Below are 17,203 nucleotides of genomic sequence, written 5' to 3' on the forward strand. Positions count from 1 at the left end.
TTGCTCAACACATGCAGACATAAATGTCAGTTGAGCGCAGCGGGCCCACAGACACAGCAGCGCAAACTGGCAGGAGGCGTCCTTAATCGATTATCATTTTTAATAATCAATTGAAGAATACCTCTACGACAGTCCACCTGCGTTCTTATTATGGGCTGCGGTCGACTTGACAGCACGTAGACATTTATGAGTAGAAGCGCCCTGCAGTTGAGCCAGACCTGTTTAAAGTGCGCGGTGCCATATACCATTTGCCATTTGCTAGTTGCAAGTGGCCATTTTAATTGCAGAAATGTCTGGAGTAATTCTGTTAGCTAAAGATGAAATTATAATTTTGTTATTAAAAAGCCAAAGATATAACTACAGTCATACAGACGATTTTACTATTGAACAATATTGCACTCTACAATAAAACATGAATTTCTTTCAGCTGACGATTATAAGTTTAATTTTGAGTTCTAGTTAAGACATAAAACTTGTTGTTAGGCATGCATCTATTTGTATAATCTTGTACTTATTTCGCCTTGGCAGCCGAGCTGAGATTCGCACGTTCTGTAGGTAAATCAATTAGTCAACTAAAAATGTATATAAAATATAATATGAACGTACGGCGCATCCGCCCCGGGAGCGTGCCGACCTCGGTGACGACATTCCAGAGCTTCACGTCACCTCTGATGTTAACCATATCAATATCAGCGGGATTCATCTGATGTTTGAAAGTCAGAATCGAGTGTCCGTTGACAAATAGTTCATAACAATTCTTCCGACAGGCGATTATAAGAACAAACGCTTTTCCCGGTCCCAAATATGTGTGAAGGCGTGAGACTTCACGATTTACCTCTTTACCGTTTATATAAGCGCTCCTCGTTATTATAGCCTTCCCCACCTTGGTGCGACTGCTCCGTAAGAAATTAGGACTAAATAGCAATGATATAGTTGGGTGTGGCCAAATGTTCTGCCCGCACTGTAAGGTTACACAAAAACTTTGTGGCATAAGTCGAACGCGACCTTCGATGCACATCATACGACCATCAACTAGTTTTTCATCATCTAGCATTCGCCCGTAGAATGGTACGATCAAAGCTTTAGCAATAGGACGATCCACGAATTGAGCTGGACTTTCAATTATCTGTAACTTATTCGGCTTCTTTTGACTACTCTGAAGCAAAAGTTCCCTTGAAATATCATTGATAAATAGCAAGTCGTTTGGCAAACTACGGCTAACGCGAATTGGATATTCCGTAACATGGAAGATGTCTATGACAATATCAGAGACATCACCGCGCACATCAACTCCGCTTATCCACTTATAAGGCATGCGGTAATTATAGGTGGCGAAGTGAAATCCATTTACCGAAATGAAAAACGAGCGGTCTGTCAGCAGCACTTGCATCCAAAAAGTTTTGCCACGTTTGAGTTGAAAAGGTAAATTAGAGGAGTTTTCTTCTGGGCCCCACTTGCCCATTATCCGCGAGTTTCGTATGATATAGTTTTGTGGAAGGCGTGCTCCGATCTGTAAGATAATGTCCCGCCTGTCATATTTCAAGTTTTTTGGCTTTGCCAAAAAATCAATCACAAAGTGCTCGCAATCGAGAAGGATTAATCCATGAATAAGGAAACTTAGTCCAGGACAAGCTGTCTTACTCAGCTTAAACTGTTTCTTAAGATTGGCAGCGCTTCGTTCTTCATAGAATATAGACAAAGCATCCAAATCACGCCTCAGGGCAATACTGCGAGCGCCGCTGTATACATTCATGGCTTACTAGCCCTCTATGGATTTTACACATACTCAAATATTGGCATTTCCAAAACTCGTCAATTGGTTGTCTCTCAATGTTTAACCGAAACAATGTAGGCTTATGTCCTGTAATAGAGTTTGGGACAACTAACCAAGCAATAAATGAACTGAATTTTGTTTTTGATTTGCGAAATGTCTGAATATTTTCTATATTGCTATACAGATGTTTTGATTGAAAGTGTCAATAGAAATATTGCATGACTAACAACACTGGAGAGTTGCTTTGAATACAAAAATTCTTACAGTATGTGTTTATTTTTTTGGTGTCTAACCTTGAAATAAATAATATATATACTTTTTTAGATAAAAGTGATTTGAAATCAGTGATGTTGAAAATTTCCTTACTGAATGAAATAATACTGAATGAAATAATGACAATTTAATTGTTTACTTAACCACATCACATTACCGAGAAATTTATATCTGTTATTTAAATATTTGATATGCGAAGAAAACAATTGGAGCCAACATTCTTAAAATTTATTTATTGCTTAAATGTATGTTTGGTGAACTTCTAAAAGGAGATTATAGCATATATTAACAAGCTATAACAAAAGCATCAATGCGTAATTTTAATCGAAGGCAATGACTGACGAATCGACGGTTTGTTTGAAGCAACATATAGAATATGCTTTTAGACAAACATTTGTTTATACATATAGGAAAATTTAAATCGAAATCAAATTATTGTCTTTAAAGGCAACTGGTTTGTACTTTAGCTTATAACAAGAAAACAGGAAAAGAACGACCAAAAATCGTATTTAATACTCTTCTAAAGGTAGAGGATTATGATAGATGCGCACATTTTTCCCTTTAATAAATGGATTGATTTCTAGTGTGACATTCCAGAGCTTTACGTCACCCTGTATATATACCGTATCGACAATATCTGGTTGAATTCGATATTTAAATTCAGTAAGGAACTGACGGTTAACATAAACTTCAAACGAATTCGCGGTACAAGCAATTACCAAGCTAAATGTACGACCCGGACTAAAATTCGTATCCAATTCAGAGCGTTCCTCTTCGGCCCAAGATCCATTATACCAAGCGTTACGACATACGATAGCTTTTCCTATAGCACCAGTGCTAGTTTGTGAGAAACGTGGATTCAAATGGAATGCAATAATGGGATGCGGCCAAATATTTTGACCTTGTTGCAAATTTATGTAAAACGAATGGGGTAATAGGCGAACACGACCATCAATCCTTAAGTACCGCCCTTCTCGCAATGATTTTGGTAAAAATGTCCCATAGTATGGAAGCGTAAGCTCTTGATCAGTAGCATTGCGATGACACATCAATGAATTATTTTCAAGTTTTGCACTGGGTGCACTGATGAGGCACCATTCATGAGGTATACTAATAACCTCCTCGACAGTGGCATCAACCTCGTCCGCCTCTGTAGAAAGGTGAGCTTCTATGGTCCGTACCGCAGATTCTTTTAAGCGTTGCGGGTAAGCCTGAACCACGGTGCGCTCCATTTTCACGTCTTCCACGTCGCCTTTCACATCCACAATTTTAACACCACTCAAAGGAAGGCGGTGGGCATATTCAGCAAAATGATTGCCATTGACCGATATCATATAGCATGCATCCGTAATAAGCACTTGTATTGCAAACCTATCCCCGCGACGTAGTAAAAACGGCAAAGCCGAGGACACTTCCTCACGGCCCCAGACGTCGTGGACCTTGGTGTTACGTACAATGTAGTTTTGCGGAAGACGGGGATTAATGTGCAAGGCAACATCCCGTGTTGCATTGTCGTATATAAAGTTAATGGAAAACCTGTGGATAAATGTGAGTTTAGTAAACAAAACTTGTGCAATTTGTACTCAATTACTCACCTCTCACAATGAATTGAAATTTTTCCACTAAAGGTGAAGCTAACGCCTTCATAGAGTTCGCCAACATCATCGGTATAAAATTTAGGCAGTGCATCAGAGTATTCATAAAAGGAAGCCTAAAGTAAATAATGCTATTATTATGTGCTTCTATTTTGAAATTATTTACATTACGACTACGTCTATCTGTTCGCTTTTACTTTCAAAATTGAAAATATCAAAAATTGATAACATAGACATTTCTGAAACCCAATGTGCACAGCTACAAACAAATGCAGCCTACTCTGACTAAGCCAAATACCTACTAGTCAGTGAGTAACATAGAAGAAAGTGAAGATCGTCTAAACAGAACTGTTTGCATTATTTAATGTATAAAATACACATTTATTGTAATTATATAGCGGATTATATTGTACTTTATCTTCGCTGAATTTATTGTACTCCTTGAATTTAAATGATATAACTATAAATAGGTTCTTTTGTATGTGCATACGTTTATCATGTTTTATATTACTTAAAATCAATCGATGTCACTAATATATAGTATATTGAAGGAAAATCCTTGAGTCGCGCTTACCTCATTATAATCACCCTTACTATATGGATGACAAAAACTAAAGAATTTTCTGCACAATGCCTTTAAGCACATCTCTTAAATATTTAGTCACAGCAACAAGTGTAATTGGTTTTGCGGATTTAATAATGTAAAAATATATGCATGTACATATATACATACATATATTTATATATATATGTATGTACATATATGCAGGCGTTTTGCCGTTACAAGTACAAGGCCTATGTATGTATGTATGTATATGTATAGAAGTAAAAACAAGTTTGTGCACTATAGATTCTTATTAAAATACATAAATGTTATCACAGTCAATAATACGTTTTTAAAAAAACAATTTCACTTTATTGAGTTATTTGTTTGACTCTTCATTATTCACTACTGCCGCAATTGTTTTTACTTATTTTGATGTCACATTTGGTTGTGTCGCCCAAAACAGGAGAGACTTAAAGCTAAAGCGCAATGCTGAAAAGCTTTAATGCACATATGTACATAAGTACATACGTATTCCATATTTGTATGTACAACTATACATGCCTGACAAAATAATACATAAATATTTGTACATATATACATATACAATATATATATGTATGTCTTTAGGTATATGTCTAAGTTAATAATGAGACCAAGACACGGTCCGACTATTGTGTGGGCCACGACTGTGGATAACAGCTGAGCGAAAGCTCGAAAGCTTCTCGTTATGAAAAACAGAATAAGTGAAGGAGAGCCCGATAAATGTCAGATAGACACACAAACAACGAAAGCTCCGCTCACCGACAGACAACGCAGGCATGCTCGACATACATATGTATGTATGTATGTACATAACTTTAAATTTAACTAAAACGTAATTGAAGGCATTTACAGGTCTAACGGTAGTCCATACATAAATACACACATACAGAAGCATACACGTACTTCACCATATCAACGAAATAATTCGTACATCAAAAGCTTACGTTGTCTTTACGTACATTAAAATCCATACCATTCACAATTTCGATATCATTGCACCATTCCGTTTGCTGATGGTCAAAGTTTTCAAGGGGCTGGTAACTTGCGCTCGCCTCAATAGCTGCAAAGTCTATTTGCGTTCCCCTATCATGTTGCATGCTTTCAATTTCGCTGTAGCCCGGTGGTATTTTGCACTGATACAACCAGTGTAGTCGACAGTAAAACCAAAAGGAACGCAGACGGCGTTTGGTATGGTAATATTGTAAGCTTCGCACGAAATTGAAATGATTGTGCCAAAATGCATCCGACAGATCGCAGAGTTCGCGTATCAACAACGTGATTGCAGTCATACTAACCGGTTGACAGAAAGCGCGACACAATTTCTCGTTTCTGAGATGCTTGGAGCTTGCTCTCAATGTGGTCTCTCACTATCTCTGCTCTCTATCTGCTTGCTCTCACCATACACTTCTTTTGTGTAACCATGTGTATTGATTATATATAGCTGTATATACGACACATGCACACACCTTGGAACATATGTATGTATACAGTTTGTAAGAGTGTGTGTCTCTCTCGGTATCTTTCGCTCTTTTCTTTTGAGCACAAAAAAAAATATATATACATATAAGCTTATTTGCGTGTTCTGTATGAAAAAGTTATCAGCTATCCACCAAGGTGCAACCACTTCGCCTTTAAATTATCGACTGTTTTATACTAAAAGTTTGATATACATTCATAGGTAGTCGTTCTCTGATAACGCCTACGCATGGATTTAAGAAATCAAAGATAGGCACTATTGATAGAGTTATAAAAAACCTCTCTCAATGGTTGCGGCAATAAAGATGATTCCACTAAAATATGTAGATATGTGTACTTACATCCTTACTGCTTACTTTTAAAAAGTTTTCTTCATCGCTACTATTAAGCTCCACTTCATGCTTCCGTTTTCCACAGCAGCAGCTCATTGAGCCAAAAGCTACTACTTCGCTCAGATATAATAAATTTAATAATATGTTTTGCAGCAGACCTGAGAACACGTAGTAATGTGATAAGTAGTATAGCGTTACCTAAATACTAAATGCAAAAATAATATCTGCACGGCCCGCAAAAACAAATTTAATTTCTCTCGTTTGTACAACCGTTTCAAGTCGCGAAAAATGATCAACTAATTTTTTGCTTATAATTTACTTTGTATATGGCTGTTATGTACACACATATGTGTCTAAATTTGTTCAGAGTGTCATTTGTTCGGGTGAGTCAGTGAGATCGTACCCAAGCAGTATTTTATCTTTATTATTGTTTTGCCGTATCACATCAGCTATAGGGAAAAATGCAGGCACCCACTGATAAATGATAATGATAATGAAGAATTAGATTTATCAGACTATTAAAATACTTTTTATCGAAAAATAAAAATTGTATTCGATCGACAAATCGCGTATGTGTAGAGATGATGATGATAGTTGAATGTCCTATGATCGTACGAGGGTTATATTTGGATAGAATATTTTCTTTATCAAATCAAATCGAAAATGTACACAAATTATTTTAATATTTCCCAACAGATAAGATTTTAAAATTTAATCAATATAAAATTCATTAAAATAAGAATTTTCTTTCCCTCTCTCTGTCTTTTGGTAGTGGATATTTTTAGATATTCAATTTACAATGGATATTTAGCAAACAAATTGGTTTAAATTAATAAGGCTAAGAAAAAAAATACGGCTTTTTTATAACTTGGGTGTCGATAACGACAATTTATATATTTAACTCTTGTTGAGAAATAGTTAAACTATTTATAAATAAAGTACGTATATACTGTGTACAGTGCGTCTTAATAAAATATTGAAAGTGTAACAAATTCTGAGCATATTTTTAATATGTCAGACAAAGCCCAATTAGTTTACAATTTAAACTTAGGCTGAACAATTTAACGTTGCCTGGCTGAACGCCTACCCATAGCATGTTGCGACTTCGTATTCGACAACGGTTTGTCAACGCTAGGAGACTTATAATACTTTGACATCGTTTTGCTGGTGCGCGTAGGACGATTAATATGCTCCGCGTTTTTTTCAGGTTCTGTTTTCAAAGGCAAATCATCATCTTCATCCCATCGCTCACTTTTCTTTTCCTCACTGCCACAGTCATCGTCATGAGCATCGGTTTTCGACTTATTACGATTTCTTCGATTGCGTGACGATGATGAGCTTACATCAGGTCGATCTGATTTCTCACTAAAATATACTAATATTAGTAAAGAATATCAAATGCGTGCAATGAGTATACTTACTCTTTGATTGACGATCTGTTTTTATCTGCGTTCTTCGTTTTGCGTTTTAATAGTTCTAATTCGCGTTCTGCAATTGCCTTTTTGTGCTCCTCAGAAGATTCACAAGCAACCAATTTAGTAGTAGAATCCGCCATCTGTTTTACGGGCTCCTCTTGCTTAACGCGTTTTAATTGTTGCTGTTGTTCCTGAGCCTGTTTTAGTGACCGCTTTAGTGCACTACGCAACGTGTCACGGGCACTTTCTGTGAGAGCATCCTTTCCAGGCTGTGGTAAGCCTATAGCTTCTAGAAGTTTTTGCCCGAGAGCAGACTTAACATTGGTTTTACGTACGTTTGCCATAGAATTGTTAGGCTTGTTTTTGGGGGCAAGACTGGCCTCTGTCTCTTCACAGGCACTTCCAACTGCATTGCTAGTGATACTACTGGAAATAACTTCTGGCACTGTACTGGTTGGTGCTTGTGGAGTTTCCACTACGTTATCGACACTAGAAATTTCATCGATTTTAGAAGGATCGCTAGTACAAATGATCTCATTTGTGCCCTTGTCTTGCTCGAGCTCAGTCTTAGAATTATTTTCATCTGCTTTCGGCATTGAAATCTCAGTTCTATTTGCTGTCTTTGTAACAGCCTTCCGGCGCTTAATGATCGGGCGCGTTATTGGGGAAGGGTCAGATATTTCTTGAGGTGGTATTGTAAACGTTGAAACATCTCCATCAGGCGCTAGGGGATTTTCAAGTATTGGCTCGGGCTCAACGAGAACAATGTCTTCTAAATTAATTGCATTGCTCGTCGTTGAAGCACTGCGTTTACGGCGTACAGCGCGCTGAAATTTCGAGTTCTGCTGCTGTTTTAGCATTGAAGTTAGCGCTTCATTAAGGACATCAGCTGGGCTTGTGCTAAATTGTGACAGTAACAAGGCGTTAATATTGAGCAATTCATTTGCAACAAGTGTCGCGTTTGATGTCGTTGCTATATCCTCAGTGCTCGGCGGCTCATGAACAGTTAAGTCAGGCAAACGTGATTTTCGCTGTGGGCATTTCGAATCCAAGGGCTTATTTGTTAGTGGCTGTGAATGCATTTCATCTGTCGGACTAGACGGTACCAATTGTACCGAAGTCTCCGGCGGTAACTTATACGGCATTGTACATTCCCCTATTGTCTGCAGATCAGCTGTTGCTGACGGACTTGCAAGCGGAGAAGGAGTCTTAGTCGAGTTGCAGGACGGATTGTTGTGCTGCTGCTGGACAATAGCCATCATTGGACCAAGATAAGGACCCAATAGCTGTGTTAGATCATTATCTTGTAGAAGATTGCTGTCCGACATAATTACTGCAAATTTTGAGTTTTTTAGTTTTGCCATTTGCTCGTCAAAATTGCCAGCTGTGACCGGCCATTTAAGCGCCTTAAGTATTAGTTTCAGTAGGTCTGGATCTCGAATGACACTGCCAAGGGAAATGGCATCGGTAAGGGTGCTCATGCTGGGCAGCGCTTTAGATTTGTTAACTGGTGTTGTTTCTGCCGTTAAATTGACATCGTAATGGGTCTGAACATTTTTTGCAAGTGATGCTCCAATTTTTTGTAATTTCGGTGGACTTTTGAGACGCAAAGCGGCAGGCTCTTCCTTTTTTTTTTTAGGCGCGGCTATAATTATATGCTCTGGAAGCGCTTCCTCTACAGATGGTTCAACTCCATACAATGACTGGTGTGGCACTACCGTGGTCGTAACGAGTGGCCTAATATCAATATCTTCTAAAGTCTGGCGTTGGTGAGATGGTTTTAATAGAGATACCTGGCCGTCGCGTATGGCACTGATGTTGTTGAGAGCATTTTTAAGATTACGTTGCTTTTGTTGAATTACGCTTTTGGGCAGATTGGGTACGCCTGCGATGCTAACTTTTTGTGGTTCAGAAGTAGGCACCTGATGTTTCTTAGCATGGGTAGATATGCTACTTCCGGTAGTGTATCCTTTATTAACTTCGCCAGTAGTGATTGTAGGTGCACTCCCTGTGATGCGACCATGGGTCTGAATAAAATTGATAACACCTGCTGGTGAATGCCGCTTTTCTGGACTATGTGATTTTGTGACTTTGGAAAGCGCCACCTCCGGATGTATTGGTGCTAGAGAGGGCGGCAGTTGCATTGAACGCTGTGCTATTGACATCGGTGCAGAACTGTAACGTGAATCCCCAAATACGCTATTACGTCGGGTCGGCTGGGTTAGACTATTCATTTTAACATTACTGCGGCTGTGGGTATATTCAGGCGCATCACGTTGTCGCTTTTGCTGATGGCGCTGATGAATCTCGCTGTCTTTATTAGTCAAACTGATTACAACATCGTCATGTTTCTCGTTCCCAGCCCGTTGATGTGAGCCAGAGGGAAGAGTCTGCTCCGAAGGACGCGTTAGCAATATAGGATGAAATGTATTATTATCGACACAACCGAAATTGCGTTTAATATTAGTTTCATTCTGGCCGGATTCATTGATCTCCTGCGCTGGTGTTGTCGGCATTAATGACTCGTTAACGAGTGCTGCTGTCGTTTGGCGCGATTGCTTAGGCTATAAAAGAAGGTTAGATATTATTTTTGTACAGAAAAAAAAAATTTTTTTTTCAAATACCACTGTGCTTAGCAAAAAGTCTCGAAATACACGCTGTGTGTGCTTGGCTATATTAGAAAGTGAGGCAGTAGCTTCCACCTGTCGGTAACAAGATTTGCAAAGTACTTTAGGTAGGGGATCATTTTCGGCAACCTGTAAATAAGTTTCAATAACATTATAAATATGGGAAAATTTAATTTGGTTTAACAAATGTACACAAGCTTTTTTTTATGTTTATGTATGTCATATTCGCATGCATTTATTTTTCATTTAAGCACGCACTACTATATGTATGTATGTATATGCATATACAATATGAGAGAAGAAATCATGCATGCAGGAGGTAAGCTCACGCAGCGTGTTTTTGTCTTTCAGTATTTTGAGATTACTCTTTCATATACACACAGGCACATGAGCGCACACACACACAAACACACCCACAACACGAGTATTTCAAAGTACACACACACGCGAACTCTAGCTATTGCTAAACGAGATTTTTTGCTGTGTGCTGTTTCTCACAGTTTGCTATAAAATTTTTCTTTGCCTACTTTACCTAACTGACATTTTCGCCCACACGCAAATACAAGCAAATAGTATGCATGTACACATACGTGATACATACATATATATTTGCATATGTACATATCCATATATTTCTTTGAGTGTTTCCGCTACAAATATAGCGCTTATGTTTTTAAATGTACATACTATGTACATATGTATTTTACGTAGATATTTGTATAAACTTAGAATTTTGTTAAATAATTTTATTTTTTATGGTGTGCTTATGGACAAGCATGTATTATACATTCTTAAACTTAATTTTTACTCACGTTGAGGAAGATATGACGAGCTATTTTATCCTTCAAGCCAGTTGTTTTGAAAATAAAAACACTTTCGACAACAGAATTGCTTTTACACTTTGTGTTTGCTGCACAAATGCGACACAAGTGCTCAAATTGTGCATCCATATTAAAAGCCGCGATAACTCGGGTTAAGAGCTTACAAGTATATGAATAGGTATGTTATTGTTTTTTATTTTGTTTTTAAGAGCACATTTAATTGAAAGCAGCTATTCTCGGCATGATGAAAGATATCCACTTTAAGCCTTTTTTGTATATGAATAAATATGCACACTATTTAGCACCATACATGTAAGAAAGTTTTAAAAGATTCAAACTAGAATCAGGCTATAATAGACACATATATGTACATACATTTGTCCATACATATATGTGCATGCGTACACTTTTATTTTAACCTGCACTTTGTTTTACGAAACACTTCAAGTTTGTCAAACTTATTTCACTGCACCCGATTTACACGCTGCTCACTTCACACGCGCTTCGTTGTCATCAATTTGCACACATTCACAGTTACACCAATACGACCACTACTATAATGTGGCTTGCCTTGTTTACTATATTTTTATTTTTTATTTCTTATGTGTGTGGTATTATTACAGATTCGTGAAAGTCGTGAGCGTATGAGAGAGAAGAAAGAGAGAGCGCGTGTGCAAAATATAACACTAATCATAGCATTTTCAGTGAGCATGTGAAACGACCGATGATCAAAAGAGAGTATTCGAAAGAGAGAGAAGAGTGAATTTTTCTGATTCTTCTTTGCCAGACGCTTACAGTTTTAATTAATATTGCGCCTTTTTGTGTATAAACTGCAATTACTTGGATTTGATATTATATTTTTAAAACTATATTAACAGGTTGTATTAGTTCACCAGTCCTTTTTAACACAGAGCGTCGTAGTCTCACTAACACTTGCGCTTCGACGAGCGAACGAAAAGAAACTGAAAGAAAAATGAAAAAAACATATACATATACTCTACGACGGCTTGTCACACATACACTCTTACACTGCAATTTCACGTTGTTTTTGTTGTGCACGCTTTGCGTGCTGGGTCGCTGACTGTGTGCGTGCGTGTCTGGCTGTTGTTTTTATTACACACACACAACGATATTTTATTTTGTGTTGTTCGTCGCATTCATGATATTTTGTGTTGTAGTTGTATGAGTGAGTATGTGTGTTGCAGACATTTTGATGGCGTTTAGCCAGTTTTCCGCTGTCTGTGGAACTGTGTTGATTTTTGTCTGTACCCATATGTATGTGTATATGCTCAAATACATAATATATGTATATAAACACATGCAGATATATGCATACATTTATCATAAATATATAATATATATGCGTGTACATGTGCATACATATGCTGTTTTAGCATTTTAGTAGGGCTTTTATTTTCATAATAAAACTTGTTCTCAATCGTACATTTTATTTCGTTTTGCATTCTCTTCCGTACACCATTCGCTATCACCGCGTGTGTGTAGTACACACACATACACACACAGTGTGCCAACACGTTTGGATGAATGTATGTGTGATCATTATTTTCTGTTTTACTTTGTATGTTTCTTTTATACTTGCCTCACTAACACGCGCAAGCAGTTTTGAACGAACTACCACATATGTATGTACATACATACATGTGTATGTACGAAAATTATTTATTTTTTGTAGCATTCCTTCACTTGCTTTTTTTTTGCAATATTTTTTAATTCTTTTAAATTGTTATTATGAATGTATATATGTAAAATTAATTAATTATCATATATATTATGATATTTTTAAAATAAATAATTATACAAATTAGAAAGTAAGCACATACATATGTACATATGTATGTATACCTACATCGTATGTATTTGCTTATGTGCAAGCAATGTAGCACTTTACATACATACATTTATAATAATACACATATATATAATTATAATAACAATAAAATATAATGTCTGGACTATTAGCACTTACATATGTATGTATGTATGTCTTTAGTTATAACAGTGATATTTTAGGGTTCACTCAAGCAGTTATTTAGGATATTTTAAAATTTGTGATGGGGTGAGTACATATGTATGTATGTATCTAAAATCTAATGCATATATACATGGACATGTGGGGTATGTTGTGCACCTAGCAAACAAATGTAAGAGTACGGAACAGCATACATACAGAACCTTACATAAACTGTAAATAAAATAAATACATATATATACATATGTACCTACATATAATGTATAAGTATATATAAGTACATATATTGTACATACATACGCATATACTTGAGGGCTTACTCAGAAGAAGAGTATGCCTAGGTGCCATCTTTTTAAGAAATACTCATACAAATATGAATTCATTTACATGCATATACATCCCAAAGTATGCAACACAAGGTGTTTCTCTTATTTTGTAACTTTTTTTATAACTATATTAGCAATATATCAAAGAACATTTTTCTGCTTTTAATTGCTGGTAAATCTGCAAAAACGAAAGGAGCTTGAGTTTATCTGTGCGCTTTTGAAGCTAACAAACAATTTGATGCAGGCTTAAAATATGTATGTCGCTTTAAAGTATGCAATAAGTTAACGCAATAAATTCCTGGAAAATTTTATCTAATTTTATTTTGCCTCAAAATCTTGAATATCGTACTTAAAGAGCATTCGAATACGTCTACAAAAAATTAAATAACTACTTACCAATTTTAGCGAAAATATACAATATTTATACATTTTTATTAAATATATACATATACATATGTGCAAACATAATTACAATAATTATGTATAACTAATTTTAACTTTGAGTATATTACTACAATTTATCGGGGTACAGCATCAATAGAAACATTATAGTACAATGTTTCATTGATTATAAATGTGAACCTACATAATACTATCAAAAGAGATACGAGATCGGATACGGCAACATAAACAAAATAAATATATGTGGGTGCATCTACATATATATTATTATTGCTGAATCTCGTTAGTGCTGTTATCGGTACTTCGAATTATAACCTATTTAAATATATCAATTTATTTTTGTTTGAAATAACATATTTTATGAAAAATGAAAGAAAAAGTAGCTCGCATACCAGGGACACCATTCCTAACAAAAACCGTGGCATACTTTGTGTCTGATATTGAAAATTGGAGCACTGCAAATACTTAGAGAGACTTCAAGATCTTATTCATCTTTAAATAATATTAACTTTTGTTTGTATAGTCATATTGAATATGTTATGCACAATATGTTTTTCAGGTTATATGTTTTTAAATAGTGTACATTTATTTATTCATACAATAAACATTTTATTGTCATCACATCGTTTACGTCTGATTACTAACAAATATTTTAACCTGATCTTGCGAAATATCATTTCCGTTTCCTGGAAAGTACTAGTTCCATTGCATACTTCTATCATTAAACAAATTATATTAAATGTAATACCAATCTTCGTTAGTCCTAAAAATGATTAGTTTTGAAAATTTGTAGTAAATTTGATACGCTTGACTAAAATTTGCCAGCTACTTAGATTCGTTACTGTCCAAAAATTAAAAAATAAAATAAAAAATAAAAAAATAAAATAAACTAATAAATAAAAAAAAAAATAAATAAATAAAATGATATTGGCATTGCCCAGTGGTATTAACCATTCCAAACTTCTGAAGAAAAATGCATTCAACAGTCAATGTGTACAATGCAAAAAACCGGTCTTTAAAATGATCCAGTTACTCATTTAGGCAAGCGACATGGGTCGAAGCGAAAGCTTACAAATCTTCGTTTATATATACGTGCACAATTTATAGATAAATAATATTTCTTCTATTTAGGTAATTTAGTGAAGGAAGGTTAGCTAGAGGAATATGGTATTTTTAGATTAGCATCCGCGAATAACAGCTTCATAAATGTGACTATGATGATGCAGTTTTATTGTAATTTCCTCTAAAAACCTATTTGGGCCATCTAACCTGAGTGTGTCACCGAAATTTTAAATGTCAATTAATAGCAGAAAATATTAAGGTTACACCTGCAAGCATTATTAACGATTTATTGATATTAAAATTAAGTGATAAATCAGTTCACCCAACTATGGCGTTGCTAATGAGCCAAATAATTCGATTGTCATTTGTTTTGACTGACAATGCTCAAAATAAATACTTTCACTCTGTGGTTGAGTTGAGACAATGCAAATGAAAGGCAAGTCGATGTGTTAAAGCCTTAGCTAACACCTATATTTATCAATTTAAAGAACTTTAGCGAGTAGACAATAATTTGGTGATATATTAAGAAAAAAAACTAGTACTAAGATTCAATAATTGATAAAGTTTTTTTTTAGCTTCCTGTTGAAATTTCCAATGACAAATGGACTGAAGTTTATTTATGCATAAATATATATACACATACAACATATAACAAAAAATCAAGCGGCGGGATATAAATTACGTACATATTTATTACCAGTTTTTATATATTAGAACAGAACAGAACAGGAACTTAATAATTAATAAATATCTTAAGCTTCATTTAATCTACGATTGCATAGTATTCGCAAGCAACATATATTTCGTACATATGTAAAATAAAGTGTATTTTTTCATGGGAACGTACGTATTCGGGTTTGTTCAATAATTAATTGCCAACAACAAAATTAAACAATCTCTCAATACACTTAGGTAAACTGATCCGACAAGGCGTGGCTGGTCAGCTGGCTATACAACACAGCTGGCGTAATATTCTTCTGTGGAGTATCTGTATTAAGTATTAGCCGGTTCTCGTAAATTCTAGTTTCTAGGTGCCACAATTTAAATGGCGCGGTCGTGCTCGTTCGCCTGCTTCCATATGCATAAAAAATTGCAGCATTCGCCCAATACCTGGTGTCTTAGCTTAAGCCACAATACAGCAATTGTAGCGTTGAGAAGCCGCCCAGTCGGTGATTGCGAAACAGTCACTCCAAGGCGTGGAGAAGGTCAGCAAGTCGGTTGTTGCTGCCTTTGTTGTCGCTGCATTCACATTGTTGCCGTTGATTCTGTGACTGTTCTGATTTCGAATTTTATAACTGTCGCTGTGCACATAGGCCAAAGTATGGTTGGCTTGGTGAGTGGGTGAGCTTTTATTAACCAAAACAAAAAGTAAATAAGTAAGAAAAATTTATACAAATCTGATTCAATCAACTCTGTTTATATTTATATTTAGGACTTATTAAGATAAATTGCAAATCATATACCCTAATGAAAGCCAAGTATAATTTTAAGTTTACATAATTTAAAAAATAAAAACTTCTCTTGTGCAATAATATTAAGAGTTTTAAAATTTAAAGATTTCACGAGAACTAGTTTCATTAAATATCAATTGATTTGAATATTATTATATATTATAAAGTTCCTCAGTCTTACAAACACATTTGTTGCTGAATAAATTGAGGTTTTTCACAAAAGCTTTTTCAATTATCAGGGCCATTAGATCGTGAGCTTTTCTTAAAAGCAGCACTCCCATTTTTAGCCAAGTTGCGAGTACAATAGATCGGCCGAAAGACCAAAGCAAGTAGATACAATGTACAATCTGCCATGAAGGCCGTTACAAATGTAGATTTGTGCATGTACACTCGTACGTACGCACGTATGAGTCTTTTAGGTTTTTGAGCTTACAATAGACTGTTCGGTTAACGTATTAATAGGGAAGTTATCAAGGTTGCATACTTAACGGTTTAATGTACACACTCAAATTTTTGGTAATTTTGTCAATGTCCAATATGCGGTTAAATTGATTGTGTATAATTATAAGTAAGTTACCAGGGACTAGTTTGGTCACATTGCACTACGTCTTCCAAATCGGCTTATTGCGTACTCCTTTTAGCCACAACTACTCTTAACTTATCAAAACACTAAAATAACAGGTAAGAAATAATTTTTATTCCAGTGTTGGGACTACTTAGCACCCTGTTCCCCTGTTAATTAACCTCAGTCATTTGTGTACGGTATGTAGTATGCGATCGGTAATCATTGGAGCTAGGTCGAACACATATTGCAGAAAGTTAGATGAATTAGTATTTATCTAGTCCACAGTTTGTTCAAATTTAGAAATACATTTCACAGTCTTGTAAAGTAAGTACAGGGTGTGCTACCAGTTGGAAATGCAACATGCTAGAAATATATAAAAATATTATCCCCGCCCATTTGTGAAGTGAATGGCAAATATTTTAGGGGCGCTGTCTTTTTGCATTGGTATATGAAGTTGAAAATGACAAATACTTTTGTTAACATTCACAACAATTTGGAGTGTCAA

At 35.6% G+C, this 17,203-nt stretch overlaps 3 protein-coding genes and 1 long non-coding RNA gene across 7 annotated transcripts in view; all 4 read right to left on the reverse strand.

Moving 5' to 3' along the window:
- Positions 1-17,203, reverse strand: part of LOC149091585 (uncharacterized) — a 94,161-nt gene that overhangs the window by 59,044 nt on the left and 17,914 nt on the right. The window lies entirely within an intron of this gene.
- Positions 360-2,070, reverse strand: LOC108650052 (32 kDa beta-galactoside-binding lectin). Its single transcript, XM_018099177.3, has 2 exons — positions 607-2,070; positions 360-549 (listed from the first exon to the last, which is right to left on the reverse strand). The coding sequence occupies exons 1-2, from the start codon at positions 1,751-1,753 to the stop codon at positions 512-514; spliced, it is 1,185 nt and encodes a 394-aa protein (XP_017954666.1). The 5' UTR covers positions 1,754-2,070; the 3' UTR covers positions 360-511.
- galectin lies at positions 2,249-6,196 on the reverse strand. Of its 4 annotated transcripts, none has more exons than XM_018098862.2 (3): positions 6,049-6,196; positions 3,643-3,758; positions 2,249-3,583 (listed from the first exon to the last, which is right to left on the reverse strand). In XM_018098862.2, the coding sequence occupies exons 1-3, from the start codon at positions 6,133-6,135 to the stop codon at positions 2,557-2,559; spliced, it is 1,230 nt and encodes a 409-aa protein (XP_017954351.1). In that variant the 5' UTR covers positions 6,136-6,196; the 3' UTR covers positions 2,249-2,556. The 4 variants fall into 4 exon arrangements, with proteins under 4 accessions (XP_017954351.1, XP_017954350.1, XP_017954352.1 ...); XM_018098861.3 differs by lacking the exon at positions 6,049-6,196 and adding an exon at positions 5,191-5,631; XM_018098863.3 differs by lacking the exon at positions 6,049-6,196 and adding an exon at positions 4,217-4,395.
- On the reverse strand, positions 6,944-11,874 carry dbr (debra). Its single transcript, XM_018098856.3, has 4 exons — positions 10,894-11,874; positions 10,079-10,210; positions 7,461-10,018; positions 6,944-7,404 (listed from the first exon to the last, which is right to left on the reverse strand). Exons 1-4 carry the CDS (start codon positions 11,029-11,031, stop codon positions 7,101-7,103), a joined length of 3,132 nt encoding a protein of 1,043 aa, XP_017954345.1. The 5' UTR covers positions 11,032-11,874; the 3' UTR covers positions 6,944-7,100.

The sequence above is a fragment of the Drosophila navojoa genome, chromosome 3, assembly GCF_054131105.1.
Source record: "Drosophila navojoa isolate 15081-1374.11 chromosome 3, UAZ_NAV_1.0, whole genome shotgun sequence".
NCBI lineage: Eukaryota > Metazoa > Arthropoda > Insecta > Diptera > Drosophilidae > Drosophila > Drosophila navojoa.

What these genes read in the sequence shown, in the direction of transcription:
- LOC108650052 (XM_018099177.3), bottom strand. Translation starts at nt 1,753, where the DNA reads ATGAATGTATACAGCGGCGCTCGCAGTATTGCCCTGAGGCGTGATTTG. An exon ending in GCTCCCGGGGCGGATGCGCC is followed by an intron (nt 550 to 606) that starts GTACGTTCATAT and finishes ATTTACCTACAG; the next exon opens with AACGTGCGAATCTCAGCTCG.
- dbr (XM_018098856.3), bottom strand. Translation starts at nt 11,031, where the DNA reads ATGGATGCACAATTTGAGCACTTGTGTCGCATTTGTGCAGCAAACACA. An exon ending in CTCGTCATATCTTCCTCAAC is followed by an intron (nt 10,211 to 10,893) that starts GTGAGTAAAAAT and finishes ACTTATTTACAG; the next exon opens with GTTGCCGAAAATGATCCCCT. An exon ending in AACAGATCGTCAATCAAAGA is followed by an intron (nt 7,405 to 7,460) that starts GTAAGTATACTC and finishes AGTATATTTTAG; the next exon opens with TGAGAAATCAGATCGACCTG.
- galectin (XM_018098861.3), bottom strand. Translation starts at nt 5,520, where the DNA reads ATGACTGCAATCACGTTGTTGATACGCGAACTCTGCGATCTGTCGGAT. An exon ending in TGAATGGTATGGATTTTAAT is followed by an intron (nt 3,759 to 5,190) that starts GTACGTAAAGAC and finishes TATTTACTTTAG; the next exon opens with GCTTCCTTTTATGAATACTC. An exon ending in ATTTCAATTCATTGTGAGAG is followed by an intron (nt 3,584 to 3,642) that starts GTGAGTAATTGA and finishes ATTTATCCACAG; the next exon opens with GTTTTCCATTAACTTTATAT.